General features: G+C 40.5%; 1 protein-coding gene and 1 pseudogene across 2 annotated transcripts; both read left to right on the top strand.

Annotated features, from left to right (window-relative positions):
- LOC121883460 overlaps positions 1–27,825 on the top strand; it is an 81,807-nt pseudogene that overhangs the window by 16,223 nt on the left and 37,759 nt on the right.
- On the top strand, positions 24,287–27,764 carry LOC121883461. Of its 2 annotated transcripts, XM_042391738.1 has the most exons (3): positions 24,287–24,411; positions 25,996–26,139; positions 26,590–27,764. In XM_042391738.1, exons 2-3 carry the CDS (start codon positions 26,104–26,106, stop codon positions 27,175–27,177), a joined length of 624 nt encoding a protein of 207 aa, XP_042247672.1. In that variant the 5' UTR covers positions 24,287–24,411; positions 25,996–26,103; the 3' UTR covers positions 27,178–27,764. The 2 variants fall into 2 exon arrangements, with proteins under 2 accessions (XP_042247672.1, XP_042247673.1); XM_042391739.1 differs by lacking the exon at positions 24,287–24,411 and having other exon boundaries at positions 25,836–26,139.

Here is a 27,825-nt window from a genome sequence, read left to right as displayed (position 1 = left end):
TCAGGTGGAAATAGAGAGACAGAGAGACACTTAAAAATCAAGGTACCTGAGAGACAGACAGACAGCTCTGACACATAAAATTTGACAAAGACATCAGGACAGAGAGATGAAAGACAAAAAATGACTAAAGGATAGAAACACAAGGAAGTGTAGATTTAGGGACACCAGAGACAGTGATGAAAATAAATCCTGGACTTTCTTCTATCCCTGAAGAAATCTGATGTGTTGTATTTTTCTAAATATATTAAAAGGTTGTCAGTGAACCAAAACCAAAGAAAAGAGTGAAATCCACAGATGTAAAGATGGAAGTAAGGGATGAAAAATATAAATTCATATTGAAAGGAAGTAAAGAAGGAAGAATGAGGACAGAGTAGAGGGTGTCAAGGCACTACCTAAAGATCAGTGTGGACAAGAGTGAGCTTACTTCCTCAGGGGAAAGGATGTCAACACTGAGACCTGTCCATCTTCACTGATATACTGTGATGATGCCAGTTATTGACAAATATTTGAAGCCCTTTGAGTACTAAATTTTACTAATATGCATCATGTATATCATCAATCTGTAAAATTTTAGTTATTCTAATGCTCTGGATAGAAATGATGGTTTTGTTTAATTTCGCTCATGTTTTCCTATATGTGTTCTATCCACATACCCACAAAATACAACAAATACACCCCAAAGCAAGCCCTACATATGGACACAGACTGAGCTGGGCATCATTTGAAATATGGTTCTTTAACTGGAATCAGTGTCCATATTTGCCGCCTCAACCAGTGGAATTTAGAGTGGAAGTGCTAACCTCTGCAATAAGCTCCCTGTCTCAGCTTGCATCCAGTTCATGACTGGTGAAGGGAACTCCTCCTTCACTTACCCTGTGGTCGCTCACCTCAGTTGAGGTCTACCTGCTCTGAAAGGCCACACCAGATAGCAGGGTGAAAGTCCTGCCATTAGCCCCCTTTTGGCCGCATCCCACTGCCTCCAATCTCTCTTTGTGTATTTTCTGTGCCGTTGGAGTCTCAAAGTGATGAATTGTTCAAATGGAGATATTTTGGTGCACACTTTCAGACAGTCCTCTATTAATAATGTTTTGTTGGAAATGTACACAAAAGGGACTGAAAAAAATAAATAAATGAAGCAAATCAAATAAATCAAATGAGCACTCCCTTTTACCCACAAAACACAGAATTAGTAAAAAGAGAGCTTGAGAGAGACCACAAATCCTCCCCTGCTTTTAATATCTTCGCACACCTGGCCAATAATTCAGTGAAGTCGGCATGCTTTTCTGATTGTTTTAGAACATTCAAAAATTGTAGGATGCAGCCTTCAAAATTCCATCCCCAGAAATGTGTGATTTTTTTGATGACAATAAGCTCTTGTCCCTATGGAAATTGAATTCAGTTGTAGGTGGCTTTGAACAAAGAGTCCACCAAATGATTGGGATGTAAAGGATTGAAGAAAGAAGGGAATAAAGAATGACAAGATTAACTTAAGCAGAGGGGAAAGAAAGGAAAGGGTATGTTGAAATGAAAGATGGACTGAAAAACATACAGTCAGACACACTGATCTTCTGACAGAGAAGATTTTTTCAAGGGCTGAAAGTGCCACACTCTCCCTCATCACTCCTCCTCCTTCCCCACATATTTCCTTTCATCTCTTCCTATAGCCTATAGAGTCCTATAGAATCCTGCATTGGGTTGAGTACCCAGTTACTAGATGGGTGACCTGCAAAAAAGTGATTTGGGTATTTTGTCTTAATTTTATTTCTGGGTTCTGTTCTGGGTAAAACAACGAACATGCGGGTCATATTGTGGGTGTTGGATAGTATATATATTAAAATATTAATAATTCAATTTAATGTTTAAATCCTCTGACCTCTGCACCACATCAATCTGTTCCGGTCCTTTTCAAATCCTTTCCGGTCACCTTTCATAAAATTCTAATCTTAGTCAACAACAAAATACATTAAATTTGCTTTGTGTGTCGGCACCTGATTCACCTGATCAGGTGCGTTAGTAACAGGAACATTAAATGTGATGTGCTGCTCAATATTTTGAGAATAAGCAAGAATATCCATTTAAATTGTATTTCCTGAATTACCTTCATTTTAAAATATATTATCTTAATTTCACATGTATGACATGGCCCAAACTGATTACTTTAAATGTACTGCCTAACCAAATTATTTAATCAGTGCTGAAATGATTGTGTGCAGAGGAAATTTCCAGGGAAATGAATGCTGAATTTATAAAAAAAAAAATTTTTTTTAAACTCTCTCATAGGAACTCTTGAGGCCTGCTTTCATGTCATATTGTTGCACTGGAAACACTGAATGAAATAAAACATTCACATCAGCCTTGCATATTAGGGTGGATTTTAAATTTCTTAGATAGTTTTCTTAAATTAAGCACCAGAACACTTCCAACTTGTAGCAACATGTAGAGGTGTAGTGGTGCATATACACAGGTATACAGCTGTATACTTACCTAATCATAGCCACACATATGTAGCAGTGCACATCTTGCATGGCATGGCTGAGCCAGTCATGTTATCATGTCTATGGCATTAACTGCACACAGGAGACATTTGTTCCCTGACTTTAGCCTTTAAGGCAGATTCTCCTTCTAGGCAGTGTACTGCCCTGGATGGAGCACTGTTTTGAGGACAAACTCTAGGAACAAATACTGTTTCCTTCTCAGTTGTTTGAACTAATGAGCTTCATCTAGGGGTATAAAATGGTGAAGGAAATAATAAAAACACAAGTAGCTAGCTGATCTTGCACACACACAAATGTAGTGAAACCCGCAAGCTGGTTCAGGCAGCCCAACTGACATCTGCTGCTAAACTCACTCACTCAATCACATGGCTTGGAAAGCCTGTTTATTTCCCTTTTAAATGGTGCCACATTTGTAAGGAGCATGCATTTGTGGGATGAGCCGCAGAGCTGAGTATGTGGGTTGTGTCCATGAAAAATTTGCCAAATCTTCTTTGCCAATGCCAAACAGCTTATTCTGTCACTGACTCTTGTTTGGTGTTTGGTGGATTGGATGATTGAAGTTTGAAGAAACAAGACATATAGGCAATTTAATAATTTATTCATTTAATAAACAGGAGCCTCAGTAGCATGTGGAAGAACCATACACAGTCACAACAGCCTGGCACCTCCTCCTCATGCTGATCACCAGCCTGGTCACACACTGCTGTGGGATGGCATCCCATTCCTCAACCAGCATGGTCAGGACTGCTGGCAGGCCATTCCATCCTCTCCACTCCCAAATTCTGGAGGTAGTTTCTGATAAACGACGCTCTGTGGGGGCAAGCGTTGTCATCTTGGAGGATAGAGTTCGGTCCCAGACTGTGGAGATATGGGATTGCCACTGGTTGCAGAATCTCATCTCGATATCTTTGCATTGAGATTGCCTCCAATGATGACAAGCCTCATTTTTCCAGTGAGGGAGATGCCACCCCACACCATCACACTGCCTCCACCAAAAGATGTTACTCTATCGGTGCAGCAATCAGTATAGTATTCTCCGCGTCTTCTCCACACTTTGACCCTACGATCCAACTGCCATAGGCAGAATCTGGACTCATCGCTGAACATAATGTTCCTCCACATGTTCAGGTTCCAGTGCACGTGTTGCCAACACCAGCGCAAATGGGCCTGATGGTGAAGGGCAGTCATCGCAGGCTTCCTGGCAGCCCTATGAGACCAGAGATTGGCTGCGTGCAGTCTATTCTGAATTGTCTGGGCAGAGAGCTGTTGGCCATATCATCCTGCAAACCTTGACTGCAAATCTGTAGAAGACAGCCTATGCTACCTAAGTGCTGACAGGGTGAGGAAACGGTCTTCTTGGGGTGTCGTCTTCTTGGGATGCCCACTTCGCGGCCTGTCTCTGACATCCCCCGTTATATGGAACTTGGCCTTCACTTTGGAGATGGTACTAGGGCTCACTCCAAATAATGCCGCAACTTGGTTTTGTGGAACACCAGCTTGAAGTTGCCCTATTGCACAGGCCCTATCCAGATCAGTCAAAGGTGGCATGCTGATTCTTGGAGCAGACACCTACTGACCACTGTAGCATGACCCAAGCTGTCCCCCCCAAGCACCTGGGGGTACCAGAGGCTCAAAACAAGAGTTAGTAGCAACAGCAAAATAAAAAAAACTGTTTGGCACTGGCAGAGAAGATTTGGCAAATTTTCCATGGGCGCAACCCACATACTCAGCTCTGCTGCTCATCCCACCAATACATGTTCATTACAAATGTAGCACTATTTAAAAGGGATATAAACAGGCTTTCCAACAGTATAAGATTTATTGCCAAGAAGCATTGTTACAACAAAAAAATAATCTACCAAACACAAATTTCCTTACTTTTTGTGCTAAGTTTATATCCAAGGCACCCTTTCAATCATGGCAATTAAGCCATCAGTGCTCTGCTTGCCTGCTGCCAGGGCTGTCACTCCCACCTGGGTTGAGTTTGCTGCTTCCTTCTAAGGAGCAATGAGGTCAGCCTAGAAATCAAACTAGGTAGATTAGTTTTTAACATGAACGGTGTAATTATGTGAGTTCATCTTGCAATTGTTGAGACACACAAAGTTCTTGTCATTGTGGTAACATTCCAGAGTGGAAAACTCTCATTATATCACTAAATGGACTTTGTAGATCATATTACTATGTTTACTCTGAACAACTGCTAAGCGTTTTGGAATCAGGATCAGGTCATTTGTGTGGAGCCACAGAGATCTTTATAGAAACACCACCACCAAGAATAAACTACAGACAAATACCTTCAGGGACATTTGGCTCCACTGGGCTCTTCTTATTCACTTGAGAGTAACAAGGATGAGAGATGGGTGAAGTACAAAGTGCTAAAGCATTTATTTCATTCAAACAACAGTGCTGCCATTTCTATTGCTGACTTATGGTGGGGAGTAAGAAAGGGTGGAAGACGGAAGGGAAAAAGGGATGACTACTGAGATGAATACTGAGGGAGTTTACATAGGACAAAAAATGTGAGGCACCTTGGACAAAAGATGCAAAGAAGGGGGGTGAAGAACACAGGAAGTGATAAGGAGCCAGAAGGATGAAAGTAAGAATGTTTGGAAGGGAAGGGAAAAGAACGTAAGACGGCTGAGAATGGACTAGAAACAGACAAGGAGGGATGGAGGAAATTATTCAGGGGGAAACTGTACGAGGGGAAGAAAATCAATAAACAATGTAAAGATGGAAGGAAGATAGGCAGGAAGGAGCTAAAGCAATGCCAGTTGCCACACATACACACACACACACACACACACACAGTGGGAGTTTAGTATTCAGTGAAGAAGCTAATTAGGAGTCTATTAAAACTCTATAAACACTGAGAAAATGTTCTGGTTTTACAGATACTTAAATTCAACTTATCACAGAGTGCATCCTGTTTACTGTACATGTGTGACAGAGAGAGCGTCTGTGTGTGTGTGTGTGTGTGTGTGTGTGTGTGTGTGTGTGTGTGTGTGTGTGTGTGTGTGTGCGTGTGTGTGAGCACGTGCGCATGTGTGTGTGTATGTATGTGTGTATGTGTGATTATGAGAGTTCAACTTTATTTACAAAGATAAAAACAGTCTTCTTCCTGTATGGATAAGAAGCAGTTCCAGCTGGCTTCTATATACAGCATCAACTGTATGTCGTATATACTCTTCATGTACACACGTGTGTGTGTGTATGTGTGTGTGTCACACGTGTGTGTGTGTGTGTGTGTGTGTGTATCTGATCATATGTGTGTATATCAGTGCAGAAAACTGACTGCCAGCCTCTCCCAGCAGACTTCAAACTGTCTGCAGTAGGAACTATCATCACTCACATTAATAGGAATGTCAACATCAAAACACTTCTCCTGCAGCTAAAACCACAGGGCAACTTTTCTCTCTAATTAACACACGACTTGGCTGTTTTCATGCAAAAAACGTTGCACATACAGCACTGAAGAAGGATTGATATTAACATATTAGCATCCAGGCACACAAGAGAGGCTGCTCTCTGCAGTCTCACAAGTCTGAGTTCCCTAAATGGCTGAGAATATTTTGTTGTGCAGAATGAATATGGACAACCGACCTTAAAATCTAACCTTAAACAATGTTAGATCTGGGAGGAGCATGGCCGGTTATTAGCAATAATCAATAATGATCAGATGATTATTAAAATTATAAATATGAATTAATAATAACGGGGCACCACTCGGAAACCGGGCCCAATAACCAGACAGTGAGGTAGTCTCATAAAAGAGATCACCTAGTACACTAATATCTGAGGGATATCAACATTCACAGGTGAACAAAGAGGGTTTGAGTTCGAGCTCTGACTCTCTCCATCAGCCACTTTTCACAACAAATGAGCACAATAATCACAAAAGACTTCTCTTTAAAGATATAAGTGTTTATTAAAGAATAGCAAAGTTAACAAAGTTAGCCGATGCTTTGATCAATAAATCACTATCCTAAAATCGAATTCTGGGAGTATAGATGGGTATGTGTGTGTCTGTGTGTTTGTGTTTGTGGGCAAGATGATGGATGTGATCGCGGAAGATGACATCCCCACGAGATTCAAGATGGCGGACGTGATCTTGGGAGATGAAGTCACAGGAGAATCAAAATGTGCACATGACTACTTGAGAAGGTAACGGTTGGGGGGAAGCGGTTGCTTTGTCCACAGAGAGCGTACATACAGATAGCAGTCTGTAACGCATGTTCTCTGATTTTTGTCAGTAGATGGCGTATATGTATGTGTGTGTATATACGACACAGATTCCCTTAACACAAGGGCGACTGACCTGAGATAGAAAATCATGACTAAGCACCCAGCAACCCCATAGCCAATTATCAAGGCTAAGTGACAAAGTAACCCCTGAAAGTCTGCTAGAGGATGTGAATGCAGCACTATGTACTATCCTTATTAGGTATGTAACTGAGACCAATCAGCTGATATACACCACAGCAACAGTGATCCTAGAGATGCTTGGCTACAAGATGAACACCATAAGCCACAAAGAGCATTACCCCCCATGGAGAAAGGGGCTGGAGGACAAGATCAAGGCGACACAGAGAGAAGTTAGTCAACTCTCAGAACTACAGAAAGGTGTGGGGACGAAAGGGATACCTAGGAAGTAAAACAAACTGTCTATACCTGAGGCACTGGAGACTGCCAAGCAAAGGCTCACAGCTCTGGCTACCCACCTGAAGAGAAACACAGGGAAGCAGAAGCCAGGAGAATAAATATGCTCAATGCCACACACATGGATACTGGAATGCTTGGAAATGTGCCACATCAACAGGACACTAAGAGCCTTCATCGAGAACTCAATGGGGCTGTGGAAAACAATTCTGGAGGCCAACTCAAAGCCAATTGCACAAGTTACCATCAAGTGCAGCATATACCAAGGTGATGCACTATCCCCGCTGCTGTTCTGCATAGGCCTGAACCCCCTCAGCCAGATCATCTCAAAGAGTGTCTACGGGTACCGGTTCCGAAGTGGAACAACCATCAGTCACCTCCTTTACATGGATGACATCAAGCTGTATGCCAGGAATGAGCGAGACATCGACTCACTGATCCACCTCACCAGGATCTACAGCAACGACATTGGAATGTCATTTGGACTAGATAAGTGTGGTTGGATGGTATCGAAGAGAGGGAAGGTGATCAGGACCGAGGGGGTTGAGCTACCAGAAGGCAGCATTGCAGATGTTCAGGACAGCTACAAATACCTTGGGATCCCGCAGGCAAATGGGAACCTTGAGGAAGCCGCAAGGAAGTCAGCCACAGCCAAATACCTACACAGAGTAAGGCAGGTCCTGAAAAGTTGGCTGAATGGGAAGAACAAGATACGGGCCATCAATACGTACGCCTTGCCAGTCATCAGATACCCTGCTGGTATAATAAGCTGGCCAAAGGAGAAGATAGAGGCCACTGATATCAAGACAAGGAAGCTCCTCACAATGCATGGAGGGTTTCATCCCAAGTCCAGCACAATGAGACTGTACACTAAGCTGAAAGAGGGAGGCCGAGGACTGGTGAGCGTCAGAGCAACCGTCCAGGACGAAACAACCAACATCCAGGAATACATCAGGAAGATGGCCCCCAAAGATGAACTGCTAAGTGAATACCTCAGGCAGCAGAAACCCAATGATGCAGAGGAGGAGGAGGAACCATCATGGAGGGACAAGCCCCTACGCGGCATGTACCACAGACAGATAGAAGAAGTGGCTGATATCAAGAAATCCTACCAGTGGCTGGAAAAGGCTGGGCTGAAGGACAGCACAGAAGCACTAATCATGGCAGCACAAGAACAGGCACTCAGTACAAGATCAATAGAGGCGGGGATCTACCACACCAGACAGGATCCCAGGTGCAGGCTGTGCAAAGATGCTCCTGAGACAGTTCAGCACATAATAGCAGGGTGTAAGATGAAGGCAGGAACAGCGTACATGGAACGCCATAACCAAGTGGCTGGCATAGTGTACAGGAACATCTGCACTGAGTATGGGTTGGAGGTCCCAAGGTCACAATGGAAGACACCTCCTAAGGTGGTTGAGAATGACCAAGCCAAGATCCCGTGGGACTTCTAAATCCAGACTGACAAAGCTGGTGATGGCTAACCAACCGGACATCGTGTTGATCGACAAACAACAGAAGAAGGCAGTGGTGATAGACGTAGCAATCCCAAGCGACAGCAACATCAAGAAGAAGGAACACGAGAAGATCGATAAATACCAAGGGCTGAAAGAGGAGCTAGAAAGGATGTGGGGAGTGAAGGGAACAGTGGTTCCAGTGGTAATTGGAGCACTGGGGACTGTGGGAGAGTGGCTCCAGCAGATTCTGGGTACAACATCTGAGGTCTCTGTCCAGAAGAGTGCAGTCCTAGGAACAGCTAAGATACTGTGTAGAACCCTCAAACTCCCAGGCCTCTGGTAGAGGACCCGAGCTTGAGGAAGACACACCACAACCCCCCATGGGAGGGGGGTGAGAGGGAATATATATATATATATATATATATATAACTTTGGACGGAGTGGACACCCGGTGGACACCCGGTCCGGTCCTCCTGCCAGTTAATAATGAACAAATTTGGTCTTTGAAAATGGAAACAATGTATGTGTTTATTTGCATATAGAGCAGGGCAGTGAGATTCCATCGCAAGTGGTCACTCAGGATGCATGTGGAGACGCATGATAATGCCGGGTGTTAACAGACATACTTACAGCTGTCCACTTGTGATCGGATCACCCGCAACGGATGTTAATACCAGGTGTAAATAGGGCCTTAGAAATGTGGTCAGCCAATGAGACCCAACATCCCCCCTTTGGTCTCAGGATAGCACTTGATGTGCGATCCTGGGAGCATGAACATATATGTACTAAGTGTTAATTTGTCAGTTCATTCAAGTTTGTAATATCTGGGCAGTTCGTTAATCCCCTGGGCTGACACTATCTATCTTGGCTAAGCCAGAACAGTCATTAAATTACAAACAAAAACAAACTCTTGATAAACAACGACACTGACATAGTATAAAATATATAACCTTTGTTTCTCATTATTCATTGGGGTTAGTGAGAACAGGAATGTTTATTAAGATGAGATGCAGAGAGAATGGCACCTAGAATGATAAAGCCATATCTGGAGTGTCCAAGAGTGTTGGTTGGTTCACTCATTGGATCTGATGACAATACTGACTACTTAATGTAGTCCTCAGTCTGACTTCACAATTTTGTCCTTCAGACAGGTTTTGCTGCAGAAGAGTGTCATCACATTTTCCAAAAATCTCAAAGTCCTAATGGCTCTATCATGATTTTGATTGACAGTATGGTCATGTCCTAAACTTGTGTTGGGTAAGGACATGTGTATGACTAGTTCTGTAAATACATAATTGGTTTCCAAAGCTAGTGTTTTGCAAAGTGATCCTTTTGACAAAATACTACCAAGGAGTTGATCTAAGTGTACTTGCAAAGTAGGACAGTGGTATCTGAGTAGAATCAGAATTTAGGCTTTTCTCAACTAATAGCAGGATGTCTGGCTATTACTGAGTTCAGAATTCCTGAGGTTCCTGCTGTTGCTAACAACCCATGTTTGCCTATGTAACTGCAAGAAAAGAAAGTTGGTATCTGTCTTACTGTCAGTACAGGGGTGGAGTATGTTGTTATCTATTATCGTGAAGAGTGAGCTCTAGAGCTCTTAAGTTTTAACTTGTAGCTGAGGGCTGTAATGCTCCAGGTAGGCAGAGGGAGAGAGACATTCACACACTTAAACTACTCAGGTCTAGAAAGTTTCCTGACATCCTCTCCAATTCTGCCTATTGGCTCCTGAGCTAGGAAGCCAAACCAATCTCACAAGCAGAAGGCGAAGAGAGAGAGACGTCACACAGGACATCATTTTATAAGATCTCATTATTATTAATCAAAGATTTGGTAATTATGAACAATAATTTGTCTCAATTCTGAGATAAAATCTGTTCTTGTCATTATACGACACAAAGTCATTATCATGTGATGTGGACTTTATAACTATTGGTTGCTAAGTCATAATTACATAATTACAAGTTTTTTTTCTTTGGTGAACCAGTTGGTGTACAACATTCTTCCCAGTCCAACCAACCTATATTGCTGAGGGATGGCTGAGACACTGGCATGCCCCCTGTGTCAGAGAAGAGGATCACTCGAACACATCCTCAGCTGTTACCCAAAGGCTCTGGGAGAGGGACATTATTGCTGGCATTATGATCAGGTGCTGAAGGCAGTAGCCGATGCTATCTGCACGGGGATCAGTGAAGCCAAACAACAGCGCCCAGCAAAATAGGCCATTGCATTTGTGAAGGCAGGGGAGAAACCATAGGTTCAGGCAAGGGTGTCGGGGTGCTCCTCCTCACCACACAAGACTGGCAGCTGAAAGTCAACCTGCAGAAGCAGCTCAAATTCCCAGAAACTATTGAAACTATTGCCTTGTTTCAGACATCAGGACCATGTCCAGCCTCAGTGACCACACTGGTGGCCCTGCTGATATAGCTGACTATAGATCAAGAGGGTTATCCGTGGACCACACAGGCCACTTTGACACAAGCTAGGGCCTGTATGTATGTGTGTGTGTGTGTGTGTGTGTGTGTGTGTGTGTGTGTGTGTGTGTGTGTGTGTCTGTATACACACACACACACACACATACATATATATGTATGTATTACATGAACAGAACAGCCTCACTGCCCAGACCCCAGACATTACTGACCATGGGAGGGCATCCTGTGCCAAGATGGGGCCAATCAATGAGCACTTCTGGCTCCTCAATGCCCTCTGTGGTAAGTCACCAGGATGGTTCAACCGTTCAACCTGGATGAGGAGGCCCGAGCTCTGGCAGCTGGCTGAAGATAGCAACCCATTATTCCAGTTGCTCTACATTGCCTGGTGGTTCCTGTCACAGCCACAAAAGAAGACTACCCTTCAGGGCTTCTACTGACTCCAGCTTTCCAATGCCGGTTCACTCAGCCTGCTTAGATATCCCCAACAAGCCTACCTGCTCAGGGAAACTCCCACCTCCCCATCTCCTGGTGGACAAGCAACTTGTAAACTATATCTATTTTACATTTGACTAAATTTAGATATCAAAACTTAAGGACTACTGTGATGCATAGAAATTATTAGTATATGAGTATTTTCATGTTGTAATAATAAACTAATATTCTTTTTAGAGCCTTCAGTATCAGGATGTGGCCTCTAAATGTAAATGCTTTATATAATCTGTAAAAACAAACAACATTTTAACATGCTGGTGACATTAGCCATGATGTAGGGGGGTCTCAAACTCAAATTGCCTGGGGGCCATTGGCCAGGGTGTTCTCTCTGACAGGGGCTACGTGAATGCGCATTTACTCCAATTAAATTTTCAAAAATAACTCATGACTATATAGAGTATCTTAAACACACTTAGTGTCTTATGTCAAACACCTGGCAGTGCTTCTGCTGAACCAGATTAGCCACATTTGCATAGTTGGTAGACAACAGCTTCGAGATGGGCATCAGTCAGTCTAGATCTGTGTTTTGAGTTACTGAAGTTTATTGTGGAGAACAGATAAAGGGTCTGCAAACATCTGGAAAGTCGCACTGTGAGACTTGAAGTCAGCAAATCAGCGTCATGCACCGTAGGAGATCCTACGGAGATCCATTGCATAGTATGTTTGCGTAGTGAGTGGGAAAGAGTGAGCAGCAGAGAAGTGACGGTGGATGCGAGTGGAGCAGAGGAAAAGGTTAGTCGTAAGTAGTCAGTCTAGCAGTAAATGTACAGTACAGACTACAGTGCATCAGTTAATAAATGCTAAAAAGTCACGTCTGTTGTTTGTTGTTTGGTGCTGGAAAAGTGAAGGGGGTTAGCTCCAAAGTTAGCAACAATGGGTTAGCCTAACCTTAAGATGCTAAACAGAGAAATAGAGAACAGAAAAATGTGTGACTGCTGAGTTCACTGTGCACTCTGTCCCATTACATCGACTAATAAAACTAATCGATTAGTTGAAGATTATGTACAATTTCAGTCGACCAAGATTTTCTTTGGTTGACTACAGCCCTAGATTTTAGTTAAACATTGGACAAAAGCAAACACACAAAGCAAAAGTTCCTTGCTTTGTGTTTTTATAGGTTATATTTATCTCCCTCTTTTTTTTGTGGCTGATCTGAAAAAATGATTTTATCAGTGACTCAAAATTGTGATCCGATCCGAACAGTAAGTTTTGTGATCTGTTGTATCTCTAATGAGCCTTCTCCCTCAAGCCCTTCTCCTCCAGGGTTGCAGTGAGGAGCCTGAAGTAATTCCTCAATTTCTCCTGCCCATGGTCAGTGATGTCTGAGGTCTGGGTGGCAAGGCGATGGCAGTGCCACTCCCTGAAATTAATCAACCATATCTGCCCAAGCACAGTCTTCGGTTTGTTTGGAGTGTGATAGTTGTAAACGGCCAGAGTGTGAGCCAGGACCTGAGACCTTGTCAGTGGGAAGACATGACTAGCAGAATGGCAAGGGCGATGGTGGTGCCAACCCATGATCATGGGATGGGTGTCGTGGGACAACTGCCACAAATGGTTTCATAACATTTATGTGGGCTGAGAGGAGGAGCTGGAAAATGATAATTTAATGTGTTATTGGTGTCTTGATATCTGATTGTTTTTTTGTCTTTTCTATAGTATATTATGTAAATAAATATTTTCCATAATTTGCTATAGTCATTTACAGGGATGTGCCCAACGTTAGTCAGCAAAGTTGGCAAAGCACAAATAGTGGGTTTTTTATGAATATATGTTTCATACAAATATTTTAAAAATGATTTGTTTTTGGGAAGGAAAAAAACCCCATGTCAAATACTAGCGTACAGGTCGGTTACATCTCAGTCTCTCTCCTCTGCTCCACTGTTACATCTATCAGCAGGTCTCAATGAGGAGAGTCACATCCATCTGCTACATGATGCACATTTCCTTATTTGGACATTACTCTCGGAGCTGGGGGTGTTCCCCAGGGATAAAGCTGAGCTACTGACACACGCAAAGTGCTCTCAAGGGACTCTCCATAACCTTTTGTTCCCTTTCTCCTTTCCACAAAGTTAGGGTGTGAATGAAAAGTGCAAAGCAAGAATCACCTTTGAAGCAATGAGGCAATGAGTAAAGTTTTAACACAGTAATCTATGATCTGGGAGATTCCAGTTTGAGACCCAGTGTGGGGACCTCTTTCATAAGTTAGTTTATTCATGAACACTTATTGTAACACTTTTATTGTAACTTTCATTTAATTTCATTTAAAAAATACATTTAATTCATTCTAAAATGAAAAGTGTAATAAAAACAAAAACAGGATTTTTAAGGTTCTTTCCACTTTTATTCAAATACAAATACAAATAATTTTGCTGCCTTAACAAACTTAGATACAAATACAAATACTGGGCTCTCTGCACATTTGTAATCATTTGTCTTTGATTAAAAGACAAAATGGTATTTTGTAAGTGACCGAACTTAGTTTAACAAAACATCCAGCAGGTGGTGGTAATACAGCAAAATGGAAATTAAAGAGCCTTAACTGCATAATTTGGAGTTGTTGAAGCATGTTATCTTATTGTGAAGGATGAAAGTACGGTGCCAGATGTTTTGTCACAATCAGTGTAGACTTGATCAAGTCAGGAACAACCTGAAAGCCTTGTATGTATGTTTACAGCACAAAGAGAGGGGTGTCCGACTCTGAACAAGCCTTGTGTGCTGCTAAAAGACCAGCAATAGCATCCTTTTTCCGACTCTGGTGAAGACAAATTTAAAGTAAATGATTAAAACAATATATGGTTAAAAAGCTAAGAGTTATACCTAACACCATTAAACCAGTTGGAAACATCACATGATCATTTATAACAGTAGTTAAAGCAAAAATTTAATACATTTGCAAAGATGTGTCAGGCTTAGAACACACAACAACCATGACTAATTAAACAATGACATTACAAGTTATCTAAAGTTACAGACCAAAATATCAATTAGGAAGTTCAGTGAAAACTACAATCTTCATGGCGACGTTAGTAACACTACCCAATCACATTGCATGACAAAATGCGACGGTGTCTGTGACATAACAAAATTTTCCATGTGCATGACATGAAAAGAAAGTGTCGAGCAACACTTTTTCTGACGAAAATACATCATTTCTGTTGAGCAACCTACTATAAATCAGCCTTAAGATGTCTGAAATAACAATGTGCCTTTAGCACCGGCAACAGGCCAAAATTTCCATATCATCATCACTTTGGACCATCACATAATAAGTGGATACTCCTAGTCCACAGAGGATGAATCCCAATGCTTTTCATGCCCTCTTCACCTTCTGCTGGCACCCCAATTACACCAAACATTTCACTTGTACATAAGAAATGTTGTGGACAATTTGTCATAAAATATATTGGAGCTTGTTCATGCTCCATTACCCTTCATACGGCCCTTTTGCTAGAACTTAGCAAACTAACGCCAAACACTAATCATACTTCCACATAGTCAGATAGAGAGTGTATCTGATTGCAACAGTAACAGCACAATTCACGGTCTCCCTAATCATTTGAGCTGATAAAAAGCTCATAAAACACATGAAACAACAGTGGAAAATGAAAAAAAGTCTCAAGCCATTTTGGAATGCAAACCATTAGTGTAAACTTTCAGTGGAAATGCCGCTAATATTAAAAGCTAATAGTAGTGCAGGTTAATCAATGGAAGCAGCCAGAGGAGAGGAAGTGACCTAATCGTTAAGTGATGATGAGGAGCTGACTGAAGACTCTTATGATGACTGATGAAGCTATTAGGAGGATGGATTAACAGGAAGGATGGAGGGTGTGTATGTGAGGGGGGTGCACTATCAATGTGAAACTGAAGAAAAAAAAAAAAAAAAGTGCTTCTGTTGATGAGGAGGAGTGGAATAGCCTCAAGGATACAGCTACATTTAGGAAACATCACATTACAACTATCCACTAAAACCAGTTGGCTACCAAACTGCAAATACAAAGAGTGCAATTTCTCTACATAGAGGCGAGTTTTGGGCAATTAATTTAGCCATCATTCATGGTGCAAAAAGTTTTATGAAATAACTAGTACAGCTGTTATACATTGCCATTGTGATACTGTATATTTCGCATATTTGTGTTGCTTGTTCATAATACACTCCATGTAAAAGGTCAATGTGTGTTGTGCACAGAGGGACTGATGGCATACTTATTGTATTTTTGTGGCTGTAAAGAGCAATCACATACTTCTCATTGTTTTTATTCTATGCCTTTCTGTTCACTTGTAACTCAAAAAACATTTATGATTGCATTGTATTTAAAACTCACCAATTGGATGGAGAACAAAGTCCACTAATATACAGTGCCACTTGAAAGTTTGCAAACCCTTTAGAATTTTCTGTATTTCTGCATAAATATGACCTAAAACATGATCAGATATTTACACGTCCTAAAACTAGATAAAGTGAACCCAATTAAACAAATGAGACCAAAAAAAAAACTTTGTCATTTATTTATTGAGGAACATTATCCAAGCTTACATATTTGTGTGATGCAAAAGTATGTGAACCCTAACTGGTGTGACCCCCTTCTGCAGCAATAACTTCAACCAAATGTGTCTGGTAACTATTCATCAGCCCTGCACATCAGCTTGTAGCCCAGTCCTCCTCACAGAACAGTCACAACTCAGGGCTGATGGTGGGCTACATGAATTGCCTGCTTCAGGTCCTTCCACAGCATTTCTATAGGATTATGGTCAGGACTTTGACTCAGCCATTCAAAAACATTATCCATAACCATTCTTTGGTAGAATGACTTGTGTGTTTAGGGTTGTTGTCTTACTGCACGACACACTGCTTCAGTTCACAGGCAAATACCTTAACATTTTCCTGTAAATGTGCTGGTACAACTTAGAACTCATAGCTTCTTCAATGATTGCAAGCTGTCTTGGTTCAGAGGCAGCAAAGCAGCCCAAACCATGATACTACCACTTCCATGTTTCAGAGATGGGTTAAGGTTCTTGCTTGCTGGAATGCAGTATTTGCTCATCACCAAACATAACACTTCACTCATTCACTCATTCAAAAGTACAATTTTTGTCTCATCCATCCACAGAACATTTTTCCAATTGCCTTCTGGCTTATCCACGTGGTCCTGAGCAAACTGTAGACAGCAGCAGTGTTCTTTTTGGAAAGTAGTGGTTTCTTCTTGCAACTCTGCCATGCTCACCATTGATGTTCAATGTTCTCCTGATGGCGGACTCATGAACATTGACTGTAGCCACTGCACGAGAAGCCTTTAGTTTCTAGACGTTACCCTGAGATCCCTTGTGGCCCAGAGTATTACATGCCTGCTCTTGGTGTGATTGTTGTTGTTCGACCACTCCTGGGGGGTGTTCCATCAAGCTGGCTAACAGGATAGTCTGGCTTATTTCGATAAGCCTCACTAATTTAAGTGAGATTTCCCCTCCATCACTGCGGCTTATATGAGCTCAGTAACCATGGTAACTTAGTCAGCAGAACTAGCCTGATCTGTGGCAGGCTAATGATCAAGCTTAACTCAGCTGCATGTCAAAGAATGTCCGACAGACGGAAACAGACTCTCACAGTTCCATCAAGTGTCTTTTCACACTCGCATCACTTGTCTGTGTTCAGGAAACATAAAATAGAAGAACTGTGAGGGACTTTTACGAAAATACTTAAGTAAATTCTCATTTTATTCATGGTCACTCCTGTATTGGACTAGACCCTTTTATCTAAAAGCCTAGCGTTTATAATTTAAGAAATAAAAGTGTGCCAGCGTTATTTTGAAGTTATTTATTTATTCATTCACTCATTTGTTCAAGCTGTGAAGAAAAAAAGAAAATTAAATAAAGGCCAAACCATGTCCTTCTGCTGTGTTTAAATGTGTACAGTATTAACTGCTTATAGTAAGCAAAATTCACCGCTCTCTTCACCTGTTTTGCCGCCGGGGAAAAGAAGGAACTTGTCATTGCTGCTTCAAAAATGCTCACAATTCGTTTGAAACAACTGTACTGTATTTTGAAACAGTCAATAAAATTCAGTAACTCTATATTCATGTAGGGTAATAAATATAAAAATGTCAATGAGATGGTATTCTGCATGAGAAATAAAGAAAAAAAAGGTTATGATATTATAGTGATATTTGACCCGGACAGACATGATCACTAAGCGGTTTCCACTGTATTCATATCCTTCTCCAGTTTCTTTATCTCCAACTGCAATTTAATTTTTAACTTTCATTGACACTTGTTAATGGACATTTTGTGAAAGAGAAAATGTGTCAAAGAGTATGATAATATTGGTAAGTTGGTTCTCTTAAGTTGCCGACACTGTAATTTTAATTATACATCTGATATTATCTAGCCATATAACCACATTAATCTGAAGGGCAATACTATTGAATGCTCATTTATTAACAAATAAAGATAAAATCATGAACAGGGACAAGTGCTGCTCTTCACTTTCCCCACCCAGACTCATCAAGCCAGATGCGGGGATTAAACCGTCAACTTTCAGGTGATAAATTCACTCCTCTAACCTTTAGGCCATCACTACCTACCTATAGGTACGCATTTAATCTGTCATCAATTTTGTGCCAAGCTATCTCCTTCACCTTGTTAATTGTAGCAGTATTGTGCATAACTCAAGTGTGGATGTACATACTTGGATTCATATTTATATGCTAACTTGTATATTTGTTTCTGTATGTCGGTGCATTTATGTGCATGCAAGGATGAACAAGAAGACACAAAAAAAGTACTCTGGTCTCAAATGTATTGAAATAAATGACAATACTGCTGTCAAGAAAAAAAAAAATTGTAGAGACTACAATACCGATCACTGATTTGTTCTTGTTATTTAGGACTTTATTTAAGACTTTACTTTTAGAGAAAGCCCCAGTATCAGTGCTGGGTCACACCAGAAAGTGGCACAGTTAAATTCATTTGTGGGTCCACTCTTGTGCTATTGGAAGTGTTCTTATGTAATACGTACATGCACTCTTGGTCACTAATTGTGCAGCAATTTAGCACAGTTATTTTTAGGGAATATATCTGTATTCCTATTTTGCCCAAGCATACAAACAAACATATATTAAACCATCTGTTGATTCAGCGATTGTGTCAGCGTCGTTGTAGCCCCGAGTGCACCTTCAGGTCCAAGTTGCTGTGGGTCCTTAGATGCTGGAATGCCTGCTTGCAGGGCTAGTTATTAGGAGTCTAAGCACTAATGGTGTTTTTTTATTTTGTTTTGTTTTACAACAAATATTTGTTTTCTTTGGAATATTGAATAATATTCTTTTGAATTGAAAATACTATTTTTAGTATAATACCTGGATTTAGATTTAGCATGAAGGAATCTCTTCTTGAAGGTGTTATTTCTCATTTTATCTCTTGCTCTTATCTCTAATAACAAAGTATTGCCTTAATGCTGGTAGGCTTCTGATTTTTAGCTAAGAGTAATTTTTACCTGCTGAAGTAACTTGATAAAAGGTCAGAATAAAACTTCTCTCTGCACAGTGATTTCTGTGCTCAACCAAAGATCATTTGCGAGGGAAAGGAAACTTTATTTTGTATCAACACCACTCTACGATTGCAAGTGGACTCAATGCTTTTATAGTCACACAAGATTACATATAGGGTAAGGAGCTTGGGCATCCAAAGGGACCTCAGAATATAACTGCTGCTCCTTCAGAATCACTTGATGTAGTTCAGACATCTGATAATACTCAACTGGAAGGAGAACCTGTAGCAGACCCAGAATATGCTGGAGGGATTATACCGTATATCCCATCTGGCCTGTTAATGTCATGATAAAATCCTACTGAAACCTAATGCAGGATCTCTTCTCTGGAACAGTTTATTTTCCAGCAAAGCAGGGTTATGTAAAATTGGATGGTGCATTACAACTGTTACAGTAGCTTCTTACCAGCCCAGTATCATGCCAAAGCATGTAATACAAAATCCACTAGAGGATACCATGTCAGTGTCATATTTTGCCTTGCCTTGCCTTGGCGTGAAAAGCACACATGTATACTCAATGCCAACAACTCCATCTAGTGGCTGTAGTAATCATGACCTGGAGAAGTGACAGTTCAGATGATGTCTATGTAAGATGACAAATATCCTTGTTAGGAGGAAGCAGATTGGGTGAATGGCTAGATAGATGGCAAAAAGTGGATTCAGATGCAGGAGACCACTGTTCGCCCCCGGCTTTCAACTGTAACTGTCATATTTCCAACTGCAAGTTGGGACAGTTTTTTTAAACTTTAAGGAAGTAACTTTAACCCACACCACGTTTCAAGTGATCATTTTAACCCCAACAAAGATCTTTCCCTGACCCTAACCAAGTGTTTTTGTGCCTACATTGTCACACCATAAAACATTATTTTTTAACAGTGATGTGTAACGGTTTTGGAAAGCACAGAGAAATAATGTTGTCCTGCCGATTACTGCTGATAGAGGCGGCATATTACAAAACGTTCTTGCTGTACACATGTTTACTTTTCACGCCTAGGTGAGGCAAAATGTGACACTGACACAGTGGACCCGCAGGTGTATTACATGCATTGGCATGATACCCGGTTTTTCCAACATTTTGGACTCTACTCGGTTGGTTTGCAATTGGTCAATGGCACAAATTTGTGTGTCAAAGTTTACTTAAAAGTTGAACTCTACATGAATCTACTTTGCCTCCACAAGGGATTCTACTGATACAGAAGCCATCACTGCCTCATGTTTGTGTTTTTCATATTTTAATTACCAGGTTGGATTCACCACAGAAGTTATTAATATATTCCTTTGTACTTCCAGAGGCATATACTGTATCACTTTTCAAATAGTATGGAAAGCATTAAGTCTTGTTGTATTCTGTTACACAATATAGGGTTAAACAAACAATGAGACGCATAGTGTTTGAGTATTATGCATTTCTATAGAGATCCGAGGTGCAATCAGAATGTTCAAGTTCTGTTCCAGTAATAAAAAACCTAATTCAAAATCTTCAAAATCTTACCCCACAGTTTGTCTTGTGATTCACTTTGTCTAGACATGGATGCTACAAAAGAAAACATAAACACAATGTAATATCCACACCTGTCCCCTAATATGATATCTATATACTACTAACTTGTAACAGCAAATATGTTATGAAATAATAATGTCACTCTGATTACATTGTGATCAAAATATAGGGATATATTTTAAATGAACATATCTGCCAAAATGTTCACTGACAATATTTTTCATTTGTTTTCCCGCAATATCTGCTCATAGCACTAAGGCATGATTAAGATTTGTGTTTGGAAGGTGTCATATGTCTGGGTGTATGGGTAAGTGTGTGTTTTTTCTGTGAGGTTGGCTGATCATTCAGGAGAGTGAGGAATCCTATTAACACCTATCTGCAGAAAACACATGGCAGATCAAGCACAGCCTCAGCCTGTCTAAATATAGACAGAAGCTCCAATGAGAGATGATGAGAGAGAGAGAGAGAGAGAGAGAGAGAGAGAGAGAGAGGGACATGGAGGTGGAGAGGGAAATTGGCAGGAAGAGATTGAGGTGTATAGACTGAGTGAGAAAAAGTGAGAAAATAAGAGAGCGATTGGAGGCCGGCAGAAAAACAAAAAAAAAAGAGCATTTCCATACTAAAAGGAAACTACGCACTGTGAGATAACAGGGATTATTGAGTGTCACAGTGTGGGAGATGTCTTCAATAAAAATTTGGCAGCAATCTGTGTTTTGAGGGATTTCAAAACTGTGTTTTGATGAATGCAATGAATGTAAATAGAAGACCATTCTGGTCCTAAATTTCTGATACTGTCAGAATATTGAGGCAGCCTGTCTTTGGTCTCCAAAGCTCTAAATTGAGCATTCGTGGATATCTCACAGTGAGATCTGGGTTTACTGTTTGGATTGACAACTAAATATTTCACCATGATCCTCTCACAAGTGTCACTTTTGTCTGCGACAAACATAGCTTGGACAGTGTTAAGAGGCTATAGAGAGCTGAAGTCATGATGTCACATTTGGGCAAGCCTCTGTTCCATTAGCCTCTGAATCTCAATGCAATCTCTCATTCAGCATTTCTTTCATGTCTTTCTGAAAAAATGAAGCGTGTTCCTGGAGTTTACTTTCCATATTCTAAGACAAATCAGCTCCTCTACAGCACTTACTTTTAGAAGTTGAAACCTTTGTAATCAGTGGAGGCTGGTCCATAGAGGCAGAGGAGGTTGCTCCTCCTCTATATTTTGAGAGGAAAGGGGGAGATCAAAATATAAAAAAGAATATTTGGTTGAAATAAACCATTACCAAATCTCAGCATTATTTATAAAATATTTTTCTCTCTTCTTTGGAAAAAATCCATTATTCAAATTCTGATTAAAATGCTTCAACAGCGACACCTGCGGGGCAAGAGGAGAAAGGGCAGCATGTGTGAAGTGGTGGTGGGGGGCAGTGGAGGGGGAGTGGGGGACAGAGGAGGATGGGCTCCTGCTGTCCTCCTCAGGGTGGGATCTCCCACATCAATTTAATGTACTTAATTTTTTTTCATGCTACTCTATGATTGGCCAAGACACGTAAAATGATGCTCCAAGGGAGGATGTCCTCCCTAACCAATAAACAACCAGAATGCAATATTGACATCACGTTGGTCCAATGATAGTTTCCGGATTTCATCTTCAATTCTCTACCAGTGTAATGTATGTGAGTGTGACAAACTGTTAAGAGAAGAAAACCAATAAGATATAGATAAATTGTTCTTCTTTTATTTAGCAGTAGATAGCTGTTTCCGTTAGCCAACGCAACAGTTAGCTCATTGTAGCAGCCTCAAGGACTCTATACATCCATGGAGGACTGTTAAGGACTGTTGTTAAGCTAACCGGAGAATGGATCTAAACTGTGCGGCGCAGCAGCGGCAGGACGTCCCCAGGGAGCAGCTGGAGAGAGAACCAACCAGGAAATAACCAGGAGAGTTAGCTTGTTTTTCATTGTTGCTAATGATATCAGACTGATTAACCAGCAGCCACAAAGCAGCAAAACAGCAGCCTCATCTCCATGAAAGAAAGAAGAAGACATCAGATAACATGAGTCAGACACAGCTTCTCTCTCTCTGTCTCTTTGGTCACTAATTTCATCTCTGATGGTTAAATGTCTCTGTGGCTATTTTGTGAATTTATCTCCTTAACAAGAATGCAGCAGAGATCATATAACATGTTGTGGGTAGTTTGCTTGTTGACGTTACAGTGAGCTGTCTGGACTCACTCATTCATTTGAAATTGATCCAGTTTTTAATTAAGTGGTTGTTCAGTCACCTGTTGATGTTGTGTGATTAGTGAATGAGTGTGCAGGAGGTCTGGCTGCTTGCTTGTGACATTTTTTTTAATTTGTTTTTAATTTGTTTTTAAGCTGAGCCGTATATTTAGCAATAAGCTTAAAGTAAACAAGTGTTAACATGTCAGCTTTGTAGACTATATTTTGTATGTGGTGCATATAGATAAGAGTGTGTAAGTCATGTATTTGATACATGCATTAATACTTTCTGATGTGAACCTACACTTTTAGATCTGTGAATGTTTTTAGTGCTCAGTCTTCCTGGTGTTCAGCACTGATCTGAACCTGTATCACATTATAAGCTTTGTGGTACTTTATAGATTTCTGTATGCTATGAAAATACATAGGAAACATGTAAATCATGTAATATATTGTCTGTTTTTTGATGAGAACATAAATCTGTTGTCACATTAGAACAATACTATAGATTTGAATTTAACTTTGTTGGTAAAATGAGACATTGTGAACCACTCCATGGCTAAAATGAGCATTACTTCTTCTTGTGTATACAGTAAATGTATTTAAAGAAGCAGCTCAGGGTGAAAAGGCAAATTGTTTTATTGGCATATAAAATTGCCCTCCACCCTTCCGATTTCATCGGGTGGGTGACAATGATGTAGTATGATGTGGTTTGTTGTAAGATTTCATGTTGGTTTTCCTCCTGTCCTCCCTAATTTTTTGAGTCACCAGCCGCCACTGTTTGTAATTTTATCATTTAACATAAAATCCAGTAAAGCTTCCATGAAACTGGCCTTGCAGTGCAGGTACTTGCAGTGCAGGTAAATTTTGTAATCTGTAATCTCTATTGTCTAAAAAGAAATTCAGTCTCTGTCCTGCTGTTATCACAGATATGTACTGAAATAGGTATTCATTTAGATGCCAAAAGCTGTGACACTGTTCACACAAAAGTTTGCAAACTTTTTAACCATGGTCTCAGTACCTCTGTCAAATTGTTACATTTAACTCACGATTGTCTAGGATTTATTGGAAATGTTGTACATCAAAGGCAGTGAAAAAACAGACATATTGAATAAACAATATTAGATTTGTTTTATTTACCGTCCTTGTCTAAACAATCTGTGTACCTTTGTCTAATCAATTTCCTACCCTGAAATGAAAATCGGAAAACAAAGAACAGGGGGCATCATTGGATAGTCCATAATTAATTTGTAATTAACAAACGAAACAAACAAAAAAAAATGTAAATCTGTTACTTGGGTCAGAACAAGGTACGTTTTAACCATTTGTTTTTTTGGTACAATACACACAGGCAGAAACCAGAAAAAGGTTGCTTTTTTGTTTTTTAAATTTTGGGCAAAAAACAAATTCAGCTCAATTTCTTGTTTCTGTTCTTACTGACAAAACAGATTTACCACTCAATGTTTTGTTTTCATTGGTGGGTGGGCCTTTAGCGCCCCCCTGCTTCTGATTGGCCATTGTGCTCTGTCAATTATGTTTGCACATCAGTACTGATGTTGTTTGTTGCCCACAGCTGACTGTGAATTCTATTAACACCGGATCGGTCAGGATCTCACGGTAATTAATGTTCTGTGTTCTGCTACACATCTACACAGGTCAGCTGTTAGCACTGATTCCAGGTTCATACGGTGGGAATGTTTGTTATAAAGAAGCCCTTATGGATGAATCCTGAGCTCTATCAGTGCGGTTATTTTTATCCGAGATAAGCTCACAACCCCACTTGATATCCCCCCATGTCTGACTGTAGATCTCGCCATTAATATAATTCAATATCAATTCAATATCATTCAAGCCTCACAAGCTTGACTATTTGAAGGGAAAGAGACAGAGCGAGAGTGTAAGTGAGAAGTGACTGTTGTCACACAGTTAATGATATCTTAAGGCGCTAATAACTCCACTCTAATTGTGTGTGGCAATTAGGTCTGGTCTTTGTGAATTAGACTGTTTTTGTAATGAGGCTTACTTGCACAGAAAGGGGCCAATTTTGTGCTAAATGTATCAATATCACCTAATGTACATACATGCAAATGGAACAGGTGCACAATGAGGCTATTTGCTTAGCAGCACAGTTTGCGCTGCATTTCATTCTTTACGGGTGCTTTGAGAATTACAAACTTTTTGTCTCATTTGCACAAGTTTAGCGGCCGCAAAAGCCACACAATCCTTTTGTGAATTTGGCCCTGTTTATTTTGTAAATGAAAGTACAAGTTTTCCTGAGCATGTACTGTGGACAGTAAAGTCTGTTCTCAATAATTAGAAAGATAAATGGCATAGAACCGACACAAGCACGCCAAAAGTAGTTACAAAAAATGACCAGCAGGTGTCGCACTGTGTGAACCTCTTCATTAATTGGTTTGTACAATTAATGTCTCAAAAAATAAATAGAAATGTGGAGATGTTGACAGCTGCAAAAAACAAAACAATACAAACAAAAAAACAAAACAAAAATAAACAAACAAACACAAACAAAACAGGCATCTATAGGTAGGCGTTTATACAGGGAATGATCTACAGAGACAGTGAGCATCATATGAAGCCTCAACTATTGTGCAGTAAATCTGTTTGGGACATCACATCCAGGTCGCATCAGTTAGACTCAAGCTCTCAATGGATTGTTGTCTCCATCAGCTGTGATCATGTGGAGCCACTTGATAACTGGCAGAACATACTCAATGTAATTCTGCAGACTGGTTGGTGACTAATCAGTGATCATGACCAGGTCCCCAGACTATCTAATCACCATGGTCAGAAAGGCAAGATCTGTCATATTCTGAGACACTTCTTAAATGCATGCACAGTTGTTCCAAGTTCATTGTTGTTTATCTACTTGTTAAAAGATGAGGATGGTGAGGTTATTGGGGTGTAGTGGACTCTACATTCTTGAGTGCCATACATGAGTGCCATGTTATTCATAATCAGGCCTTCAAAGATAAAAATCCCTCTATTACAGTATTAACAAATCCCATTATTGTATTTATTGTATTAAAATCATTGCCAGACTTGCCCCAGCAACCTAACTAGACTGTTACTCAAATCAGTAGCATCTGTTTGGACCACTGCTCAAGTAGAATAAATTAAAGCTCAACCACACTCTCAAATCAGTGTCAATGTTTGTAAATTTCTCTCCATGTACTTCTACAGATGGTGCTGTCATCCTCGTGTCAAATCGGTGCTCATGTATAGCTGGCACTGCAGTGTGTAATCACACAGTAGCCTTGCTGCTTCAAACTGCACACTATTCAGAGCTAAATGTGCAGGTTGTGCCCCCTGTCCACACCTACAGCAGTAAGTGTTGAGTTTTGAATTCATAGCCCTAATATTCCTGTTATTAGTGATATTTTAGTATAAACAATGGGGCAACTGAATTGGAAGCGTGATCTGTCAGTTATTATTATATATTATAATATTGAATAATATTGCTTTAGCTCTCATTGTTTTGACATAGACAGTTGTAGGTAAGATGTCACATACATGTTTGTGTTATTTTTTTCCTTTTAATTTTCTTGGAAGGTAGTGAGCAACTGTTACTGTAATTACTATATCATACAGACACACACACACATACATGTATATATATATATATTATACACACATACATGTGTATATATATATATATATATACATGTATGTGTGTGTATAATATAAACACATACACATACAGTGCAATTTTTCCTACATATTTTCTTGTGTCACTGCATGATGGGATTCCTAACACACTATTACTGTGTTTTACAGAAGTACACTCTACAAGGGGTTGGGGACCCACTTGACATCTCCTTGCTACAGATTGGAGACACATATGAAGACTTTGACATTACAGAGAAACCTCTGGCAGCAACTATGAGCATCAGTGATGAGAAGACACTTGTTGAGACAGCTTTTGGCTTAGCACAAAAGGAGAATGTGCTCTTGTACCAGCAGCCCATATTACCCACAAAGTCAGTCAAGATGCACCAAGATCCTCCACCTAACCCACCACTGCCTCTTGGAGAGTACAGGCTTGCCCCAACAGAGTGTGTGCATGTGTGCACTGAGGAGGAGCACTTCCACCTTCAAAGCTTGATGGTCACACTGGACATGGCCTATAAGATTGAGGCGGCCACAAGAGAGCAGGCAGCAAACCGGGAGTGGCATCAGCTCTGCAGGCATAGGATCACCTCCTCACGTTTTAGAGAGGTGTGTTTTGTGAGGGGAGTGAGCTCTGCAGAGGCTCTTGCAGAAAGAATCCTCACAGGAACAAGGCAGACTGCAGAAATGAGAAGAGGTGCAGACATGGAGTTTGAGGCCGCAATGGAGTACTGCAGGATGAAAAATGTCAACTAAACGCCCTGCGGTCTCGTCATCCACTCTGATGCTCCATGGCTTGGTGCCTCACCAGATGGCTTGATTTTTGACCCATTCACGCAGCCACCATTCGGACTGGCTGAGATAAAGTGCCCTAATGTGAAGAACTATGTGGACTGTAAATACCTTCAAATGCAGTATGGCACTTTGGCTCTCTGTGAAAGCCACTCATACTACTGGCAGGTGCAGGGTCAACTGTTGATCACTGGCCTGCAATGGTGCGATTTTGTGACTTCTGCCCAGGAAGACATGCTGGTGCAGCATATCCATGTTGACCCAAAGGTAACAGCAGTCATCAGAGAGAGGGTGGACAAATTTTACTTTAACGTGTACATGCAGAAGTACCTGTCTGTTTCCAAAAGATTTCACTGATTGATGCAGGGGAATTCGAGTGGGGGACTTAAACACTTCATGCATTTCAGCTGAACTTTAAAAATGTATTAGCTTATTTCAGTTGTATTGTTACATTGTACATATGTTCATCAAAAGGTTTCATAGTAATTGTTATATAAATAGGTACTGTATATTTTGCAATGAACATAAGGAGATTTTTTTTTCAAAAAAGATTTATTTTTCAATGACAAAAATAATTAACATTTCATAAACAATTTGTGTCATGATGACTAA

This window comes from Thunnus maccoyii, chromosome 18, assembly GCF_910596095.1.
Source record: "Thunnus maccoyii chromosome 18, fThuMac1.1, whole genome shotgun sequence".
NCBI lineage: Eukaryota > Metazoa > Chordata > Actinopteri > Scombriformes > Scombridae > Thunnus > Thunnus maccoyii.
Note: the sequence above shows the minus strand (reverse complement) of the source record. Positions and strands in the feature narration are given on the sequence as shown.